We start from the raw sequence: 15518 nt of genomic DNA on the forward strand, positions 1-15518 counted from the left end.
ACTGTAAAATCAGCATTGTGGATTTGCAGGTTTGTCTCTCAATGATCTCATACCTGGTATGCTCAGTTCCCTAGCTTTGCAAACTCAACTATTTCCTCCTGACGCCGCATTGCTGGTTCTAACACTTCCACAACCCAGATTCTGCCCTACGTAGCACTTGTGCAGCTGCATGGGTTTTCATTTAGGACATAATGTGGAGGCAAATTGAGCTGCACGGTCGTTCTGCTATAACATTACAACTCCAAAAGGAAAGGAGTCGGAGATCAAAGGGTCTTGGTTTGTTTTATCAGAGTTGCAGAATCGCTGGCTGTGGGCTTGCAGGGTCATAAGATGCACAGGTTTGTGCCTGAAGTAAAACATACCTGGAGTGCATGCAAGCATGCTATTTGATGTTGCCAAATAGTCAATGTGACCACAGAAGAATGGGGCATTTCTGGATAGCTCTTAAATTGTAAGGCTTGCAGGCACTCAATGGCAGAAGTACATCGTTTTGTGCCCTCACCAATGCCTATGCTGCAGTGTAAACTCAGGGCTCAAGCTTAATCTCCCTTTCGTATACACACAAATCATGCTAACCCAGGGCTCGGGCTAAGATCGTATGGGGATGAAGTGTTGGAGTTAAACCAGGGTTCAAGCCTGATTGCATTGCAGTGTAGATGCAGCCCCACTGGACTTGTGTTCTGGGATCCACCAAAAGTATCCCACAATCCCCCAGACAGACATTCTTTGTCCTCTGGACAGTCAAGTTTGGTGGGCTGTCAAGTTTTCCCATGCTGCACCACGAACAAGGCGTTAGCGCGGCCATATTTTGGGAGGACACTAGGAAGTCTGGGACATGGGTGGTTGGATTTGGGCCTGCATAATGCAGTGAGGATACGGGGTTCAACAATTCCTAACCTGGAGTTACAAATGAGTGTAGACGCTTAAGCCCTAGGTTAACTAACCCAGGGTCTGCTAACTTGAGTTCTACTAACCTGGGCTTACATTGCAGTGTAGACATACCCTCTAAGGTCTTTTTTTTAAACAATTTAAGGATTTCATTTAAAGATGAGTGATTCATAGGCTGGTAGATTTTAAGGCCAGAAGGGACAATTATGGTCATCTAGATGCTTGTTTGAATCTTAGGAAAACTATCCAAACCTCTTAGGTCAGTAAGGCCCGGCTGGAGAACTCACAAGAACAGGCTTTCCTAATATCTAGAGAGAGCACTCCGCCACAGAAGTAGGGGCCTGTTTGCAGAGCCAGATCTGACACACACTCTCTCTCTCTCTCTCTCTCTCTCTCACACACACACACACACACACACACACACACACCCCTCGCAAAAGTTTGAGGGTGTTCAGATGCTTGAGTTTGGTCTCACACATGCACACACACACATATCTCGCAAAAGTTTGAGGGTGTTCAGATGCTTGAGTTTGGTTCAGGCCTGTCTCTACTTGTGAGATTTCTAGCAGACCCTGTTTCCAGGTAGGTCAAAAATATGGCAAGAGCAGCCTTTCCTTTTGGTATTTTGCCAGCTCCGCTCCTTGCCTCAGATGGAACTGGGGGTATGTGAAAATGAGAAAAAATGTTACATCAGCATTTTCCAAATCTTTCATAAATGCTGGGTTTGGTTCCAGAGCTGGGTGAATTCTCTGGCCTATGTGATGCAGGAGATCAGACCACATCCTCCTAATACTCCCTTCCGGCCTTGAAACCTATGAAGAACCAAGGCAGTCAGAATAGGTTTAGCAATAACTAAGGATACAATTTACTCATGGAGGTCACTGATTCTGTGACTTTAAGGAACCCCGGTGACTTCTTCGGCTGCACCCCTGCCACAGTGGTGGGGGCTGGAGCTGTCAGTCACCTGCAGCAGCAGTGGGGCTAGAGCCCCCCTTCCCCCGTGGCGGGCTCAGGCTTCAGGTTCCCCAGCGGTCAGCCCCTTCTCCCCTGTTATTTTTAGTAAAAGTCAGGGACAGGTCACGGGCCTCCATGAATTTTTGTTTATTGCCCATGACCTGTCCTTGACTTTTACTAAAAATAGCCAGGACAAAATATTAACCTTAGCAATAGCCCACCATTCCAGATGTTGAACAACGCACCTTCAGCTTTGCAGGAATCGGTCTGCAGTGTCTCACCATCTATTGCATTGTACAGATTTTGAAGGGCGGAAGACAGTGGGGATGGGGCAATATCCTCCCAATAACTTTCTGGTCGCTTTGAGTGGAAGATAATTCCCTCACATTTTTGTTTCATTAGAGAGAAATGTGCTGATGCACTGGGAAGGGTTAACATAGCCTCTTAGGTTGGAATATGCATTTTTGGGAATTAGGTGAGGTGAGCTGGTTTATATGTAACAAACAGTTGTCTTGAGTAAAGGTAAAGGTCAGCTGCTTTGCAGTCATGTCTTCACTCAGCGTTTTTGAGGCTGTCTGTTGCTTCTTAGTGGTATTGACTGAGGACAGATTCTCCTCTTGGTTCCAATATTCTGCTTTCCCTGCGTGTGGGGTCTTTCATAGGCATCAATGAGAGTAATACATCCATCTTCAAAAGTTTAACTGACTAATTCCCACAGTCTGTGAAGCAGGTGATTAGTATTATCCCGTTTACAGATGAGGAAACGGAGGCAAGGGAAGTTAAAGCCAACATTTACGAATCCACATTTAGGCATCTGAATAAATGGCCAGATTTTCAGATTTTAATGAACAGAAGCTACAAGCATTCAGGTCCTCTGATGCTTGTGCCATTGATTTAGGAGCCTAGGTTTAGGCCCCAAATCTGGAAATGGTGGCCCAAGGCCCCATGGGATTCAGTGTCTAACCCACCATTAGCTATCAGGACTTCCAGGCCCCCAGCCCTGCAGTCAGGCCCTGCCGGTGATGGCTGATGTAGGAGACTGGGCTGCCCCTTTCTCATAGGCTGGCTGCAGACACAGTCTGGGGGAGGGGGAGTCAGGATGCCAGCTGTGGCTGAACGGCAGCATTCCTGGCAGGTTCAGGTGGTGGAATTAATGGGCTTGTCCAGGCATGTATGGGGGTGTCAGCCCAAAAGGCAGGGCGGGATCCTGTGGTCGTTTTCTGGGAAGTGGAAGCCCCCGTGGGAAGAAAGTCCATTGAAATGTCCTGTCCCTAGTTTTCGGTGTGCGGGAAGGGCAAAGAGGGAGACTATTTTAGAGTGAGTCCGAGGAAGAAAAGTGACAGAGACAACAAACGGAAACCAAGAAGCAGGAAGCCAGAGGAGGGTAACGCGAGGGTGCTACTGTGCCAGGAAGCCAGTCTTGTGCTGATGTGCACCTTTCCAGCAGGAGAGCTGCCGGGCATGAGGCCTCTTGGAGCCCAGGGCTATCACGCCTGGGTGCAGCCTGAATCACCCAGCTAGATGGCCCTGTCCTGGGCCCTGGAGAGGCTGGCGCTCCTGTGAGCGCTCGCCTGGCTCTGACTAGGGCACAAAGACTGTGAACAGCTGCTGATTTAGAGGCAGGAGTGGACAGATCTCCTCCTGTGGGTTTCTGTGCAGCAGGGAGAGGGGCCCCCTCTTTCACAGGAGATTGGTGGCTGAGTTCTGCGTGCCCGGTGGATGCTGGGTGTCTGTGCCTCCAGCCAGTGCATTAACCTTTTATTAGATGTGCGAAATGCAGCCCCAGGTATCCGTCTCTCATTAGGAGTTTACCCCCTACGCAATGATGCCTTTTTAATCTCTTTAACAACTCCAGGCTTGCCCGCGCTCGCTGAAATACTGCCCCATTCCCTTAGCCATACACTGCTTCGGTTCTACAGCAAAGTGAGATGGCTGCTAGAGGACTGCGCCTCCCCAAAGCTGGGAGAAGGAGACAAAGGGACTAGCACAGGCTTGGACAGCTGGGCAGTACAGCTGGGCCAATCCTTTGTAGCAAAGAATGTAGTCAGTGAGCTTTGCCCCTGTTTCTGTTTGCGCATTGTCTGCAAAAAGGCTGCGGTGACATTTAGGCCAGGTCTCCGCTGCCGGGGCACTCCCAGGACAGGAACACCAGTGTGCTGTCTGATCGACAAGGTGCTTCTCACGCGGACGCAGCTATACCACCTAAATATGTCTACATGTGCATTCAGGAGCTTAACTTTAAGCATCAACTTTGTAAGATTTTGGTCAAAGATTTTAAAATCTGTTTGACTAATGAAGCAAAACAGATTGGCTTTTTTCAGAGTAACAGCCGTGTTAGTCTGTATTCGCAAAAAGAAAAGGAGTACTTGTGGCACCTTAGAGACTAACCAATTTATTTGAGCATGAGCTTTCGTGAGCTACAGCTCACTTTTAGTTCTCACATCACTGAGGGGCTTTTGGTGGGGGGAGGAGGGGAGGAGGTTTGGTTGGAGAGAGAGAGAAATTTTGACGGGTGAATAAACTGTCCCTTTACATTATCTATCACCCTGGCAGAGGAAGAGTGAGTAGAGTTTTGGGAAGTGTGGCTGGCAGTTCTGCGCAGCTGCATATGTCCCTGTGAATGGAGCCAAGGTGGTAGAGACCAACCCAGCAAGCAGCGGTTCCATGAGGTACAATTTGCTCTCACCAGCTGAAAGTGATAGTACTCAGTGTGGTCCGTGACAGGCCTGCGCTGCTTGAGGGGGTTCCCGGCGCTGATGAATCACGGATGAATCCTGCAACGAGGCTTCCGACAACCTGTGTCTTTCCCGGTTCAGCTTGGGGAAAAGATTCGCCATGACTTGGTGAAAGGCTTTTGTAATCCTGCTCTAATACAATACGTATTTTCCTTTTTCTCCTTCCTTCTTTCCTTTTTAACCCTCAGACTAACTGTGGCGGGAGGGTAAGTATAACGCACAGAACTATCGAGCCACCTTCCATTGCCGCAACGCATTGTGACATCATCCACTGGCTCGCTCGTTTACGTTCACCATTCCTGGCGTTTCTCATTTGTCTTGTGCTGCTTTTCTGCTGCCCCATGAATGCACCCAAACCATTATCCCTTTGGCTGCAGTGCTTTGCCGCAATGACAGAAATGTGGCCTTTTCCTAGAAGAGCAAAGTACCGAGTCTGCGGATGGGATGCCAGATGGACAGGGCTATCACCTGCTATGTGTAAGGGCCCGGTTTGGAGGAAATAAGCAGATATGACAAAGTGAAAAGAGTGATGCAAGCACTGTTCTGCATGGCTCATGCTTGTGTGTGCTGAGAAAACCTGTGCTGAGTAGCAGGGGTGTTTTGTCATGACACTTGGTTACTGAGCAGGGTTTTGTCTATCTGGAGATGAACTCAAAGCCATCTGCTACTGAATAGGGGTTGCTAAAGTGCAGGAGTATCTGGTCATGGTGTGACCCTGCATTCTCTGAGCAGCAAAAACTCCAGTTGAAGCCAAGGCGAGTTTGGGGTGCTCTGGGAATCAGGCACAGAGTGGATTTGTTACGTGGCTAATGAAAATGTAGGTCACACGGGCAGTAACAAGTTTGCAGTGGAACAGCATTTCCTGGTGTAAACTGTCAGCTTTTGTAGAACCATCAACCATACGTACAGCCAAGCTGATCTTTACACCAAAACAGAGGGCCTTTACTCTTAACCAGACTTGGAAATGGGAATTGCAAATATTTTCTTGTAGCTGCCCTTTGGCCCATCATCAGTTCGGGGGCCAAAGTCTTGAATGCTGTCAGCTGTTAAAATTGGGCAAGCTGTTGTATTTGTCAACTAGAAACAAGTCAAACCAAGCTTGTCTCTTGAGATAACACAGGAGTTTATGCTGACAGACTCTCAATGATCACAAGAGAAAGGTCAGTGGGAACATCAAGAAAACATTCCGGCCAGTAATGGTTAACTCCTTTAAAAGGATCTTTGGCTGTAGTCAGAATCACGGGTCTTGGCCGGGACATACAAGTTACCACCAAAGGTTGGAATATAGGGATGTCACAAACTTGCGCCAGAAGCAAAGTCAGTCTTTCTGAGAATGAGTTAAGAGAACATGAAATGGGATATTTCTGCCTCTATGCACTGTTAAACATGACCTAAAATTGCCTAGAAATGCCACATAACTTGTAAATCTCACCAAGTTACGAAGCAGCATGAAAACTTCAGACATCTTTTAGGTTGTGAGTTCAAATCCAGCCCAGGATTCAATCAGAGAGTTACTCCCTTTTGTTGACTGTGAAATGAGTTCGGGGGTCCAGTCCAGCTCCCAGTGGACAAGGGTTCCTATGACAAAATCCTCCACAGCTGGCACTAATTGTCAGCCTGATTGAAAGTCTGAGCAGATGCTAAGGATTGAGTGGGCCATAGAGATGGAAATGGAGCTACCCTCCCATCCCTTCCAAATCAGGATTGAGGCACATTAGCAGGATTATGTGGAAGAAATTTGAACTGGGGCTGCCCATGCTGGTCTCTTGGTCTCTTAGTCCGGCCTCCTCAGGAGTGCTGGCCCAGTATGCTGATTCCAAAAGTGAGTAAAAATTCTAACTCACTCTATCTGCAATTTGCAACACATGTTAGCAAGAGAAAGCTGGACTGTGCCTTACTCTGTAATAGGGATCTTTTATTAATTGCCTGAAACCACCACAGAAACATTCTAGCTCACTCTATGTAAGCTTAGGGTCAGTCACCTATTGGCTGTCTAAGAAGGCTAGCTGCCATGGCTGCATTCCCAGGCAGCTCAAACCCCTGTTAAAGCCTAGTAGAGTTCTTTATCGAGGGAGGGGTCCCATGGAATGGGCTACTTGGCTCCTCCCATCTGGTGATAGTAGAACATGCTATTAAAAGGGTGTAAGGCATTTTATTTATTTATTTATTTATTTGCATTAAAACGACCAGCTCTTTCTTTGGATAGTGTATTCTAGGCAGTATTGGTCTTTTCATTACTTGGTCCACCAGGAGACAAATTGTGTCCTTAACCTTTGGCTTGGGATACATGACTCTTGTCCTGGTCTGTTATCTATATAAACTGGATATTCTTCTTTGAGTTGTGTCCCTGTGGGTGCTGCACTCTAGGGATCTTCATATCCTGGCACCTAAGATCGGAGATTGGTCCTGCTTTGAGCAGGGGGTTGGACTAGATGATCTCCTGAGGTCTCTTCCAACCCTGATATTCTATGATTCTGGGTAGCAGTGTCCGTTTGGCCCGCACCTGCACTCTCTCTGTCTCGTGCTGTGCTCTTTTGTTATATAGCGTTGTGCGAGCAAACCGCTCTCAGATCCTTCTCAACTGCCCTGGGCCTGAGATGGAGCCTTAGCAGAGCCTGTTGGCAGAGGTTCTACTTGGTTTTTTTTCTTACTAATTTTCCACAGCAGTAATAGAGCTTCAGTTAGTGTTAATACTTCCTTCTTCTATTTTATTTCTTTCCAAAAAATTTTTTATTTCGCTTGTAAAATAGTTGTCTCCTTTGTGTACGTTAGCTTTCTCTAGTTCTTCCCATTCAGTCGGTGGAGCACTTCTTAAATTGCAGTAGGGCCCTTCAGTTAGAGAGGCTGCACTGAGGTGCCAGCAGTTAACTTGGCACGATCACTCACGCACATCATAGGATATGTAACTTGGCTCGCGGTCAGTTCCTGTAATGGATTTCATATAAGGGGCCATGGTGCATGGCGGGGGGGGGGGGGGGGGGGGAGAAAGAAGGTGCACCTTGAACAGTGCTGTCTAGCGGCATTATGCCCTTGTCATTATACTCTCCTGAGGCACTAGGGGGGAACATGGTGAGAAGCAGCACCTTTAATGAGCTGCAATCTGAACTGTCTGCAGTGCTGCCTGGAGTCACCAGCGCAAACAGGGAGTGAGCCTGTGGGATCCCTGCCCCCAGACACTCCTCCTTTGGGGCCACTAGCTTTGCCAGCCATGCTAGCATGTCCCCCATCTTTGGCTTCCCCAGCACCTCCTGCCAAATGAAGGCTGCTCTCTGCATGATTGTGTAGAGGAAGGGGCTGCTTGCACCCTCTTCCTCCTCTGCCGCCCCCATGACATCCCCAAAGGAGTATCACAAAAGGAGGGTCGTAGGAAGGTGACAAAGGTCCCCAGGGAGTAGCTGTCCAATATCACAGCACAGCTCCAGGCTCCTGAGAGATCTGTGGTAGAGATGGATCAAAGGCCTTTGCTGTGACATACCTTTATTATTTGGGCTGTTTGTCAAATTGTAAACAACAGGGCTACAACAACACTGCAAACAACTGTATTATTTGGGCAGTCAAGGCAGTGGTCCCTCGTAACGCACCTGACAGATGTGGGTCTCTGGTGGCTCTGACTGTGTTTGTTGCAGAGACGGTCCCACGTTGAAAACCCGGACCTAAACTTCACAGTGATTGAAATCTGGCTCAGAGTTCAGGGTTTGTTTGTGTTGATTTGCACAGTTAGGGCTTTTGCTTCATTTTGACTCCAGAAGTCACCCTGCAAATGGCTTTTTGAAATGAGCAGTGCCTTTCCGGTGGCTGTTGAAAATCCCTCTCCTGTTTTGCCTTTGCCTTTGGTCCTGGGTACTACAGCTGCTCAGGTGGGGCACCTCGTCCCGATAACCTTCTTTGTGCTTCTCCCCTAGACGTATACAGGCTCGATACTGGTGGCAGTGAACCCCTACCAGCTGTTACCTATCTACTCCCCAGAGCAGATCCGGCTGTACACCAACAAAAAGATTGGGGAGATGCCGCCCCACATCTTCGCAATAGCTGACAACTGCTACTACAACATGCAACGCAACAACAGGGACCAGTGTTGCATCATAAGGTGGGTTTGTGAATGTCAGGCCCAGCACGGGTCCCGAATTAGGACTCCATCCTGCCAAAGGTGCTGAGCATGCTCACCTTGGTTGCTTGTGGAAAGTGCAGGGTAGACCGCGCTCACGGCTAAAGTCCAAAGAGTATTTAGCCAAACAGCACAGCATAGGCAGTGTCCGTGTCAACTTCCTCACACCAGCCTGTTAGTATGGCCCCTCCGGGAGGAGTGTACGGGGCGTTCAGAGTCTATGGGAATATCTGCACTGGAGCTTTAGGGGTAATTTCCACTTCGGGGAGACGTGTGTCCTCTAGCTTCGATTGAGCTATCCCACTAATCAGGGCCACCCGGAGGATTCTGGGGGCCTGGGGCAAAGCAATTTCGGGGGCCCTTTAATTAATTAAGCGCCTGTTTAGTTTTTACTCACCCGGTGGTGCTCCGAGTCTTCGGCAGCGTTTCGGGGCGGTGGGTCCTTCACTTGCTCTGGGTGTGTTCGGCGGCACTGAAGGACCGGCCGCCGAAGTGCCGCCGAAAACCCAAAGCGCCGCTGAGTGACTAAAAGCGCCTCGGGGGGTGGTGCCTTTTTTGTGATCGCTCCCCATGTTCGCTCCCCTTGGCTACGCCACTGGCCCTTCCACACAAAAAGGTTGCAATACTATAGAATACTATATTCTCGTGGGGGCCCCTGTGGGGCCCGGAGCCTGGGGCAAATGGCCCAAGTTGCCCCCTCCCCCCACCCTCTGGGCGGCCCTGCCACTAAAAACAGAAGTGTGGCTACTGCAGCGCGAGCAGCAGGATGGGCTAGCCACATTCCTGCCCAGGACCCTAGGTACTTCCTTGGGTGGCTAGCCCAACCCACTGCCATTCCACCCTGGCTGTAGTTCCATTTTTAGCATCTTAGCGCCATCACAGCTAGCAGGCGCCTGTCTTGCTGAGGTGGGAATTACACAAGACGTACCTGTGGCTTGGCCTTTTTGCTGAAGCTGATTGGTTCAGCAATTGTGTTCAGTCACAGAAGTTAAGGATGGAAAAGACTTATTAGAACATCCAGTCCAGTCCAACATCTCTCCCCATGCAGGGTTGGTCAAGCCTAGTTTTTAACATTCCAAGTGATAGGCCTTCTACCACTTCCTTTGATAATTATTCCACAGCCTAATCGAGGTGAATCTCAGGATGTTTTCTCTGATATCCATCTTAAACTTTCTCTTTAATTTCATCCCATTATTCCTGGGGTGACTATAGATGCAGAGATCTATAGCTTTGAAGACTAGAAGGGCCCATTATCTTCACCCAGTCTGACCTCCTGCATAACACAGACCATAGAATTACACCCAGAAATTCCTGCCTCCAGCCATAACTTACTCCATAGTTAAGCTGTCTAAGCACCTGATTCTGCCAAGCTTTGGAGCAGTACCTTGCTCCCGAGTAGGTTGGCTGAAATCCATGGGACTACCTGCACTGTAAGACACTGCCCAGTATGAATTAGAGTGGCAGAATCAAGCCTCAGTCAGGTGCTCTGAAACTCTTTTGTAGTCTGGACCTGATCTCAATAGAGAGATGGTCAGACAGGCGATCTCCCCTCCTTCTCCCCTCCTATTTACGCTCAAATGAATCGTCTGCAATAGCATCAGAGCCCCATGGCATCTATAAAAATGGCTTCCGTGGAATTGTAATGTTTTAGACGTACCGTGTGTATTCGTAGCTGTCTTTTAATGCAGTTCGGCAACTTGAAACAAGACAGAAAACTTGCTTCACTTGGCCAGCCAGCTGTCCTTTGAACACAAACAAGTATCTCTGATCCAAACTAATTCCTCTGTCTTCTCGATGTTTACACTCTTCAGAAGGCTATAATGCTGGCCTGAATTCGCTTATCGATAAGGCTGTAATTCTGTCACGGAGGTCACGGGTTCCCTGACTTTCCGGGATGTCTTCTGGTGCAGGGCTGGAGCAGCTGTCAGGCCAGGGGCCACCGGAGCTGGTGGCCCCTGCTCCGGTGGCCCCTTAACAGCTGACTGGCAGCCAGCCCAGCCCTGGGGTCGCCAAAGCAGTGGCTGGGGTTGGGTCAGCCCCTGCCACAAGAGCAGCAGTAGTCAGCCCCTGCCACAGCAGCAGCAGCGGGGCTGGAGCAGCTGCAAGCCTCATCAGCACTCTCTTTGCCCCTGCTCAGGAACAGGTCACAAGCTTCTGTGAATTTTTGTTTATTGCCCACGACCTGTCCCTGACTTTTACTAAAAATACCCATGACAGAATCGTAGCCTTACTTATCAACGGTGTTCAAACTGGACACAGGCCTGACCCCAAATTTAAGATCCAGGCCCCAGAGAACTTTGGGTGGTACTCCTGATCCAAAATCAAAGCTGGATCCTAAGCCTGAGGTTGATTCCTATCCCTGTGATAGGCCACACACAATCCCCAGATCCAAACATGAATCACTCTGAGGACGTTCCATGGTCTGTATTAGCCAGGAGGTCATCGTGGTCCCCTTTGGTCTTTGAATTTAGGAATCTGTGAATACATGTGAAGTTTAGGGGGTTTGAAATCCAAATGTAGAATCCACCTGTACTAGAAACACATGCCTTGAGATTTCCAGGTCGTTCATTTGAATGCAGAGTCCAGGGCCCTGGCAGTGGTGAGACAGGGCATTTACTCACATGCATTCCTTTCAACTTGTACAGTGGCGAGTCTGGTGCAGGGAAGACGGAGAGCACTAAACTGATCCTGCAGTTCCTGGCTGCTATCAGCGGGCAGCATTCTTGGATTGAGCAGCAGGTGCTGGAGGCAAACCCCATTTTAGAAGGTGAGCCTTGAAAAGACGGTGGGTGGAGGGAAACACTTCTGCTATTAATAATATGGAGGGGGCTAAGATTAAACTGCATTCCCAATAATTGCTTTACAGCAGGAACCAGAATTGCAAGAGCTCAACACCTGCCCCTGGGATCAGACTTTCAAAAGGGCTCAACCCTAGAGCTGGTCAGAAAATAGATTTTCCATCGCGTGGAAAAAAAAAAAAGAGACTTCAGCATTTTTCTCCTCCCTAACTGGAACAAAATGCCAAAATGTTTTGAAATTTTTTACTAACTGAAATTCCATGAAAATTTCATTTCAGGTCAATCAAAACATTTTGTTTTGATACATTCACAGCTTTTCGTTTTGATTTCAACCCTTTTTTCTTTTAAAAAGATGTTTATATATAAAATTAAGAAACTGCTAAACAAAAAGCAGTTTTGAAACAGAAAATCAAAAGAGTCGATGTTTTCAAAATGTTTTTTTCCAATTTTTTTTCCTAGATGAAATATAGTCAAAATTCATACAATATTGGGGGGGAAAAGGGGGGTTTAATTGAAGCTGCATTTTCCAACAGAAAACTGTTTCGACAAAAATTTTCCAGTCATCTCTACTCAACGTACAGTATACAGAGCTGTTCTGAAAATCTGTGTGCTTCTTCTGGGGCAGAAATGGGCCCTGTGCTCTTCTTAAAATCTGTCACCATCCTGATGTAGACACGCTGCTCAACTAACAGCTGTGAAGGTTTTGCTCAGTTGTGATTCCGGACAGCACCTTCCATTGGTTTCGCTCACTGGTTAACATGAGCCTGTGTTTAACTTGATCAACGCCTCAGAACCAAACGCTTTGTAGTAGAAAAAGTAATAATAGCCATTCCACCTTGTGCTTTGATCAGGTTTGAACGCTTTAAGCTGCTTGTACAATAACACAGCTTTCTGGTTCTAGAAAGCTGCTGTGGAATGAATGTGGAGAGCCAGAATTCTGAATGAGTCAGGAGGAATAAACAAAAGAGTTCAAGGAAGATTCAAGACATAAGGAAGGCCAGATTGTCAGCCCTGTATTTACATAGGTGAGCAGGGACTCCCATGAATAGTCCGATTGACTTCAGCGGCACTAGTTTTGTGAGTTAACTGCTCATTGCCGTGAATACGGATTCACAGTCTTGCCCCAAAAGATGGTTGCAACTTAGAGTTGGGGGCCAGGGGGCCACCCTGATTCAAGTCGCGTGATACCTTACTCAGCAACTAGTCCTGTTGAAATCAATGGGAGTGCACACGTCGTAAGGTAACTACTCTGCAAGAACAACGAGGAGTCCTTGTGGCACTTTAGAGACTAATAAATTTGGGCTTTTGTTTGGGCATAATCTTACCCACTTGGTAAAGCAACTCCCATCTTTTCATATGCTGAGTATTTATACCTCTCTACTGTATTTTCCACTCCAAGCATCTGATGAAGTGGGTTTTAGCCCACAAAAGCTTATGACCAAATAAATTTGTTAGTCTCTAACGTGCCACAAGGACTTCTTGTTGTTCTTGCTGATGCAGCCTAACACGGCTACCACTCTGATACTCTGCAAGAGTAAGGGTGGCAGGGTCTGGCCCAGCATCATTGAAAACATTGGGCAAGAGTCCGACGTCCTTACTCAATAGTGCTTTACTTCAAAAGGAGTCAATAGGAGTTTGTGTTACTAAACCAGAGCAAGGGTGCCAGAATCTGGCCCAGTGTTACTGAGGTTCTAAAATGCTGCCATGTGCCATGCCAGCTGTGATAGACACCCTGGTGGACAGGCACATAACAAGATCAACAGCTTATTTCAGTCGGAACAGACTTGATCGAATGAAGTAATAAGACTTAGAGGGGAGTTTTGTCTGTCTAGGAGATTCAGCTTTGGGCCTTTAATTTGTGGGTTAAACTAATTATCTTTCTGAAAAAAGAAAAGGAGTATTTGTGGCACCTTAGAGACTAACAAATTTATTTGAGCATAATTAATTGTATCCAGTTTGCAAATTAATTCCAATTCAGCAGTCTCTCGTTGGAGTCTGTTTTTTTGTTGAAGAATTGCCACTTTTAGGTCTGTAATTGAGTGACCAAAGAGATTGAAGTGTTCTCCGAGTGGTTTTTCAATGTTATAATTCTTGACGTCTGATTTGTGTCCATTTATTCTTTTACGTAGAGACTGTCCAGTTTGGCCAATGTACATGGCAGAGGGGCATTGCTGGCACATGATGGCATATATCACATTGGTAGATGCGCAGGTGAACGAGCCTCTGATAGTGTGGCTGATGTGATTAGGCCCTAGGATGGTGTCCCCTGAATAGATATGTGGACACAGTTGGCAACGGGCTTTGTTGCAAGGATAGGTTCCTGGGTTAGTGGTTCTGTTGTGTGGTGTGTGGTTGCTGGTGAGTATTTGCTTCAGGTTGGGGGGCTGCCTGTAAGCAAGGACTGGCCTGTCTCCCAAGATCTGTGAGAGTGATGCGTGGTCCTTCAGGATAGGTTGTAGATCCTTGATGATGCGTTGGAGAGGTTTTAGTTGGGGGCTGAAGGTGATGGCTAGTGGCGTTCTGTTATTTTCTTTGTTGGGCCTGTCCTGTAGTAGGTAACTTCTGGGTACACTTCTGGCTCTGTCAATCTGTTTCTTCACTTCAGCAGGTGGGTATTGTCATTGTAAGAATGCTTGATAGAGATCTTGTAGGCGTTTGTCTCTGTCTGAGGGGTTGGAGCAAATGCGGTTGTATCGTAGAGCTTGGCTGTAGACAATGGATCGTGTGGTGTGGTCTGGATGAAAACTGGAGGCACGTAGGTCAGCATAGCGGTCAGTAGGTTTCCGGTATAGGGTGGTGTTTATGTGACCATAGCTTATTAGCACCGTAGTGTCCAGGACGTGGATCTCTTGTGTGGACTGGTCCAGGCTGAGGTTGATGGTGGGATGGAAATTGTTGAAATCATGGTAGAATTCCTCAAGGGCTTCTTTTACATGGGTCCAGATGACGAAGATGTCATCAATGTAGCGCAAGTAGAGTAGGGGCATTAGGGGACGAGAGCTGAGGAAGCGTTGTTCTAAGTCAGCCATAAAAATGTTGGCATACTGTGGGGCCATGTGGGTACCCATGGCAGTGCGCTGATTTGAAGGTATACATTGTCCCCAAATGTGAAATAGTTATGGGTGAGGACAAAGTCACAAAGTTCAGCCACCAGGTTTGCCGTGACATTATCGGGGATACTGTTCCTGACGGCTTGTAGTCCATCTTTGTGTGGAATGTTGGTGTAGAGGGCTTCTACATCCATAGTGGCCAGGATGGTGTTTTCAGGAAGATCACCGATGGATTGTAGTTTCCTCAGGAAGTCAGTGGTGTCTTGAAGATAGCTGGGAGTGCTGGTAGCGTAGGGCCTGAGGAGAGAGTCTACATAACCAGACAATCCTGCTGTCAGGGTGCCAATGCCTGAGATGATGGGGCATCCAGGATTTCCAGGTTTATGGATCTTGGGTAGCAGATAGCATACTCCTGGTCGGGGTTCCAGGGGTGTGTCTGTGTGGATTTGTTCTTGTGCTTTTTCAGGGAGTTTCTTGAGCAAATGGTGTAGTTTCTTTTGGTAGCCCTCAGTGGGATCAGAGGGTAAAACTATTTCCCCATGTTTATTTTCCCCCCACACTGTTCCTCAGATGTTCTTGTCAACTGCTGGAAATGGCCCACCTTGATTATCACTACAAAAGGGTTTTTTCTCCCCGCTCTCCTGTTGATAATAGCTCACCTTACCTGATCACTCTTGTTACAGTGTGGTAACACCCATTGTTTCATGTTCTTTGTGTATATAAATCTCCCCACTGTATTTTCCACTGAATGCATCCAATGAAGTAAACTGTAGCCCACGAAAGCTTATGCTCAAATAAATTGGTTAGTCTCTAAGGTGCCACAAGTCCTCCTTTTCTTTTTGCGGATACAGACTAACACGGCTGCTCCTCTGAAACCTATCTTTCTGAAGTTACAGTTACAGGAGAGGCTTGAAGCTGTTAGAAAAAGAGCATTATTGTACTGGTCAGCACAGGACTGAACTTGATGGAACTCCTGTGGAGTTACCCT

The 15518-nt window shown here is 47.5% G+C and overlaps 1 protein-coding gene across 1 annotated transcript in view; it reads left to right on the forward strand.

Moving 5' to 3' along the window:
* Nucleotides 1-15518, forward strand: part of MYO7A (myosin VIIA) — a 189692-nt gene that overhangs the window by 79180 nt on the left and 94994 nt on the right. The window contains exons 7-8 of the mRNA XM_084620894.1: nt 8480-8664; nt 11328-11449. Of these exons, the coding sequence (XP_084477020.1) occupies nt 8480-8664; nt 11328-11449 (307 nt within the window). The remainder of the gene's footprint in view (nt 1-8479; nt 8665-11327; nt 11450-15518) is intronic.

Source organism: Lepidochelys olivacea (assembly GCF_965140295.1).
Source record: "Lepidochelys olivacea isolate rLepOli2 genome assembly, chromosome: 1".
Lineage (NCBI taxonomy): Eukaryota > Metazoa > Chordata > Testudines > Cheloniidae > Lepidochelys > Lepidochelys olivacea.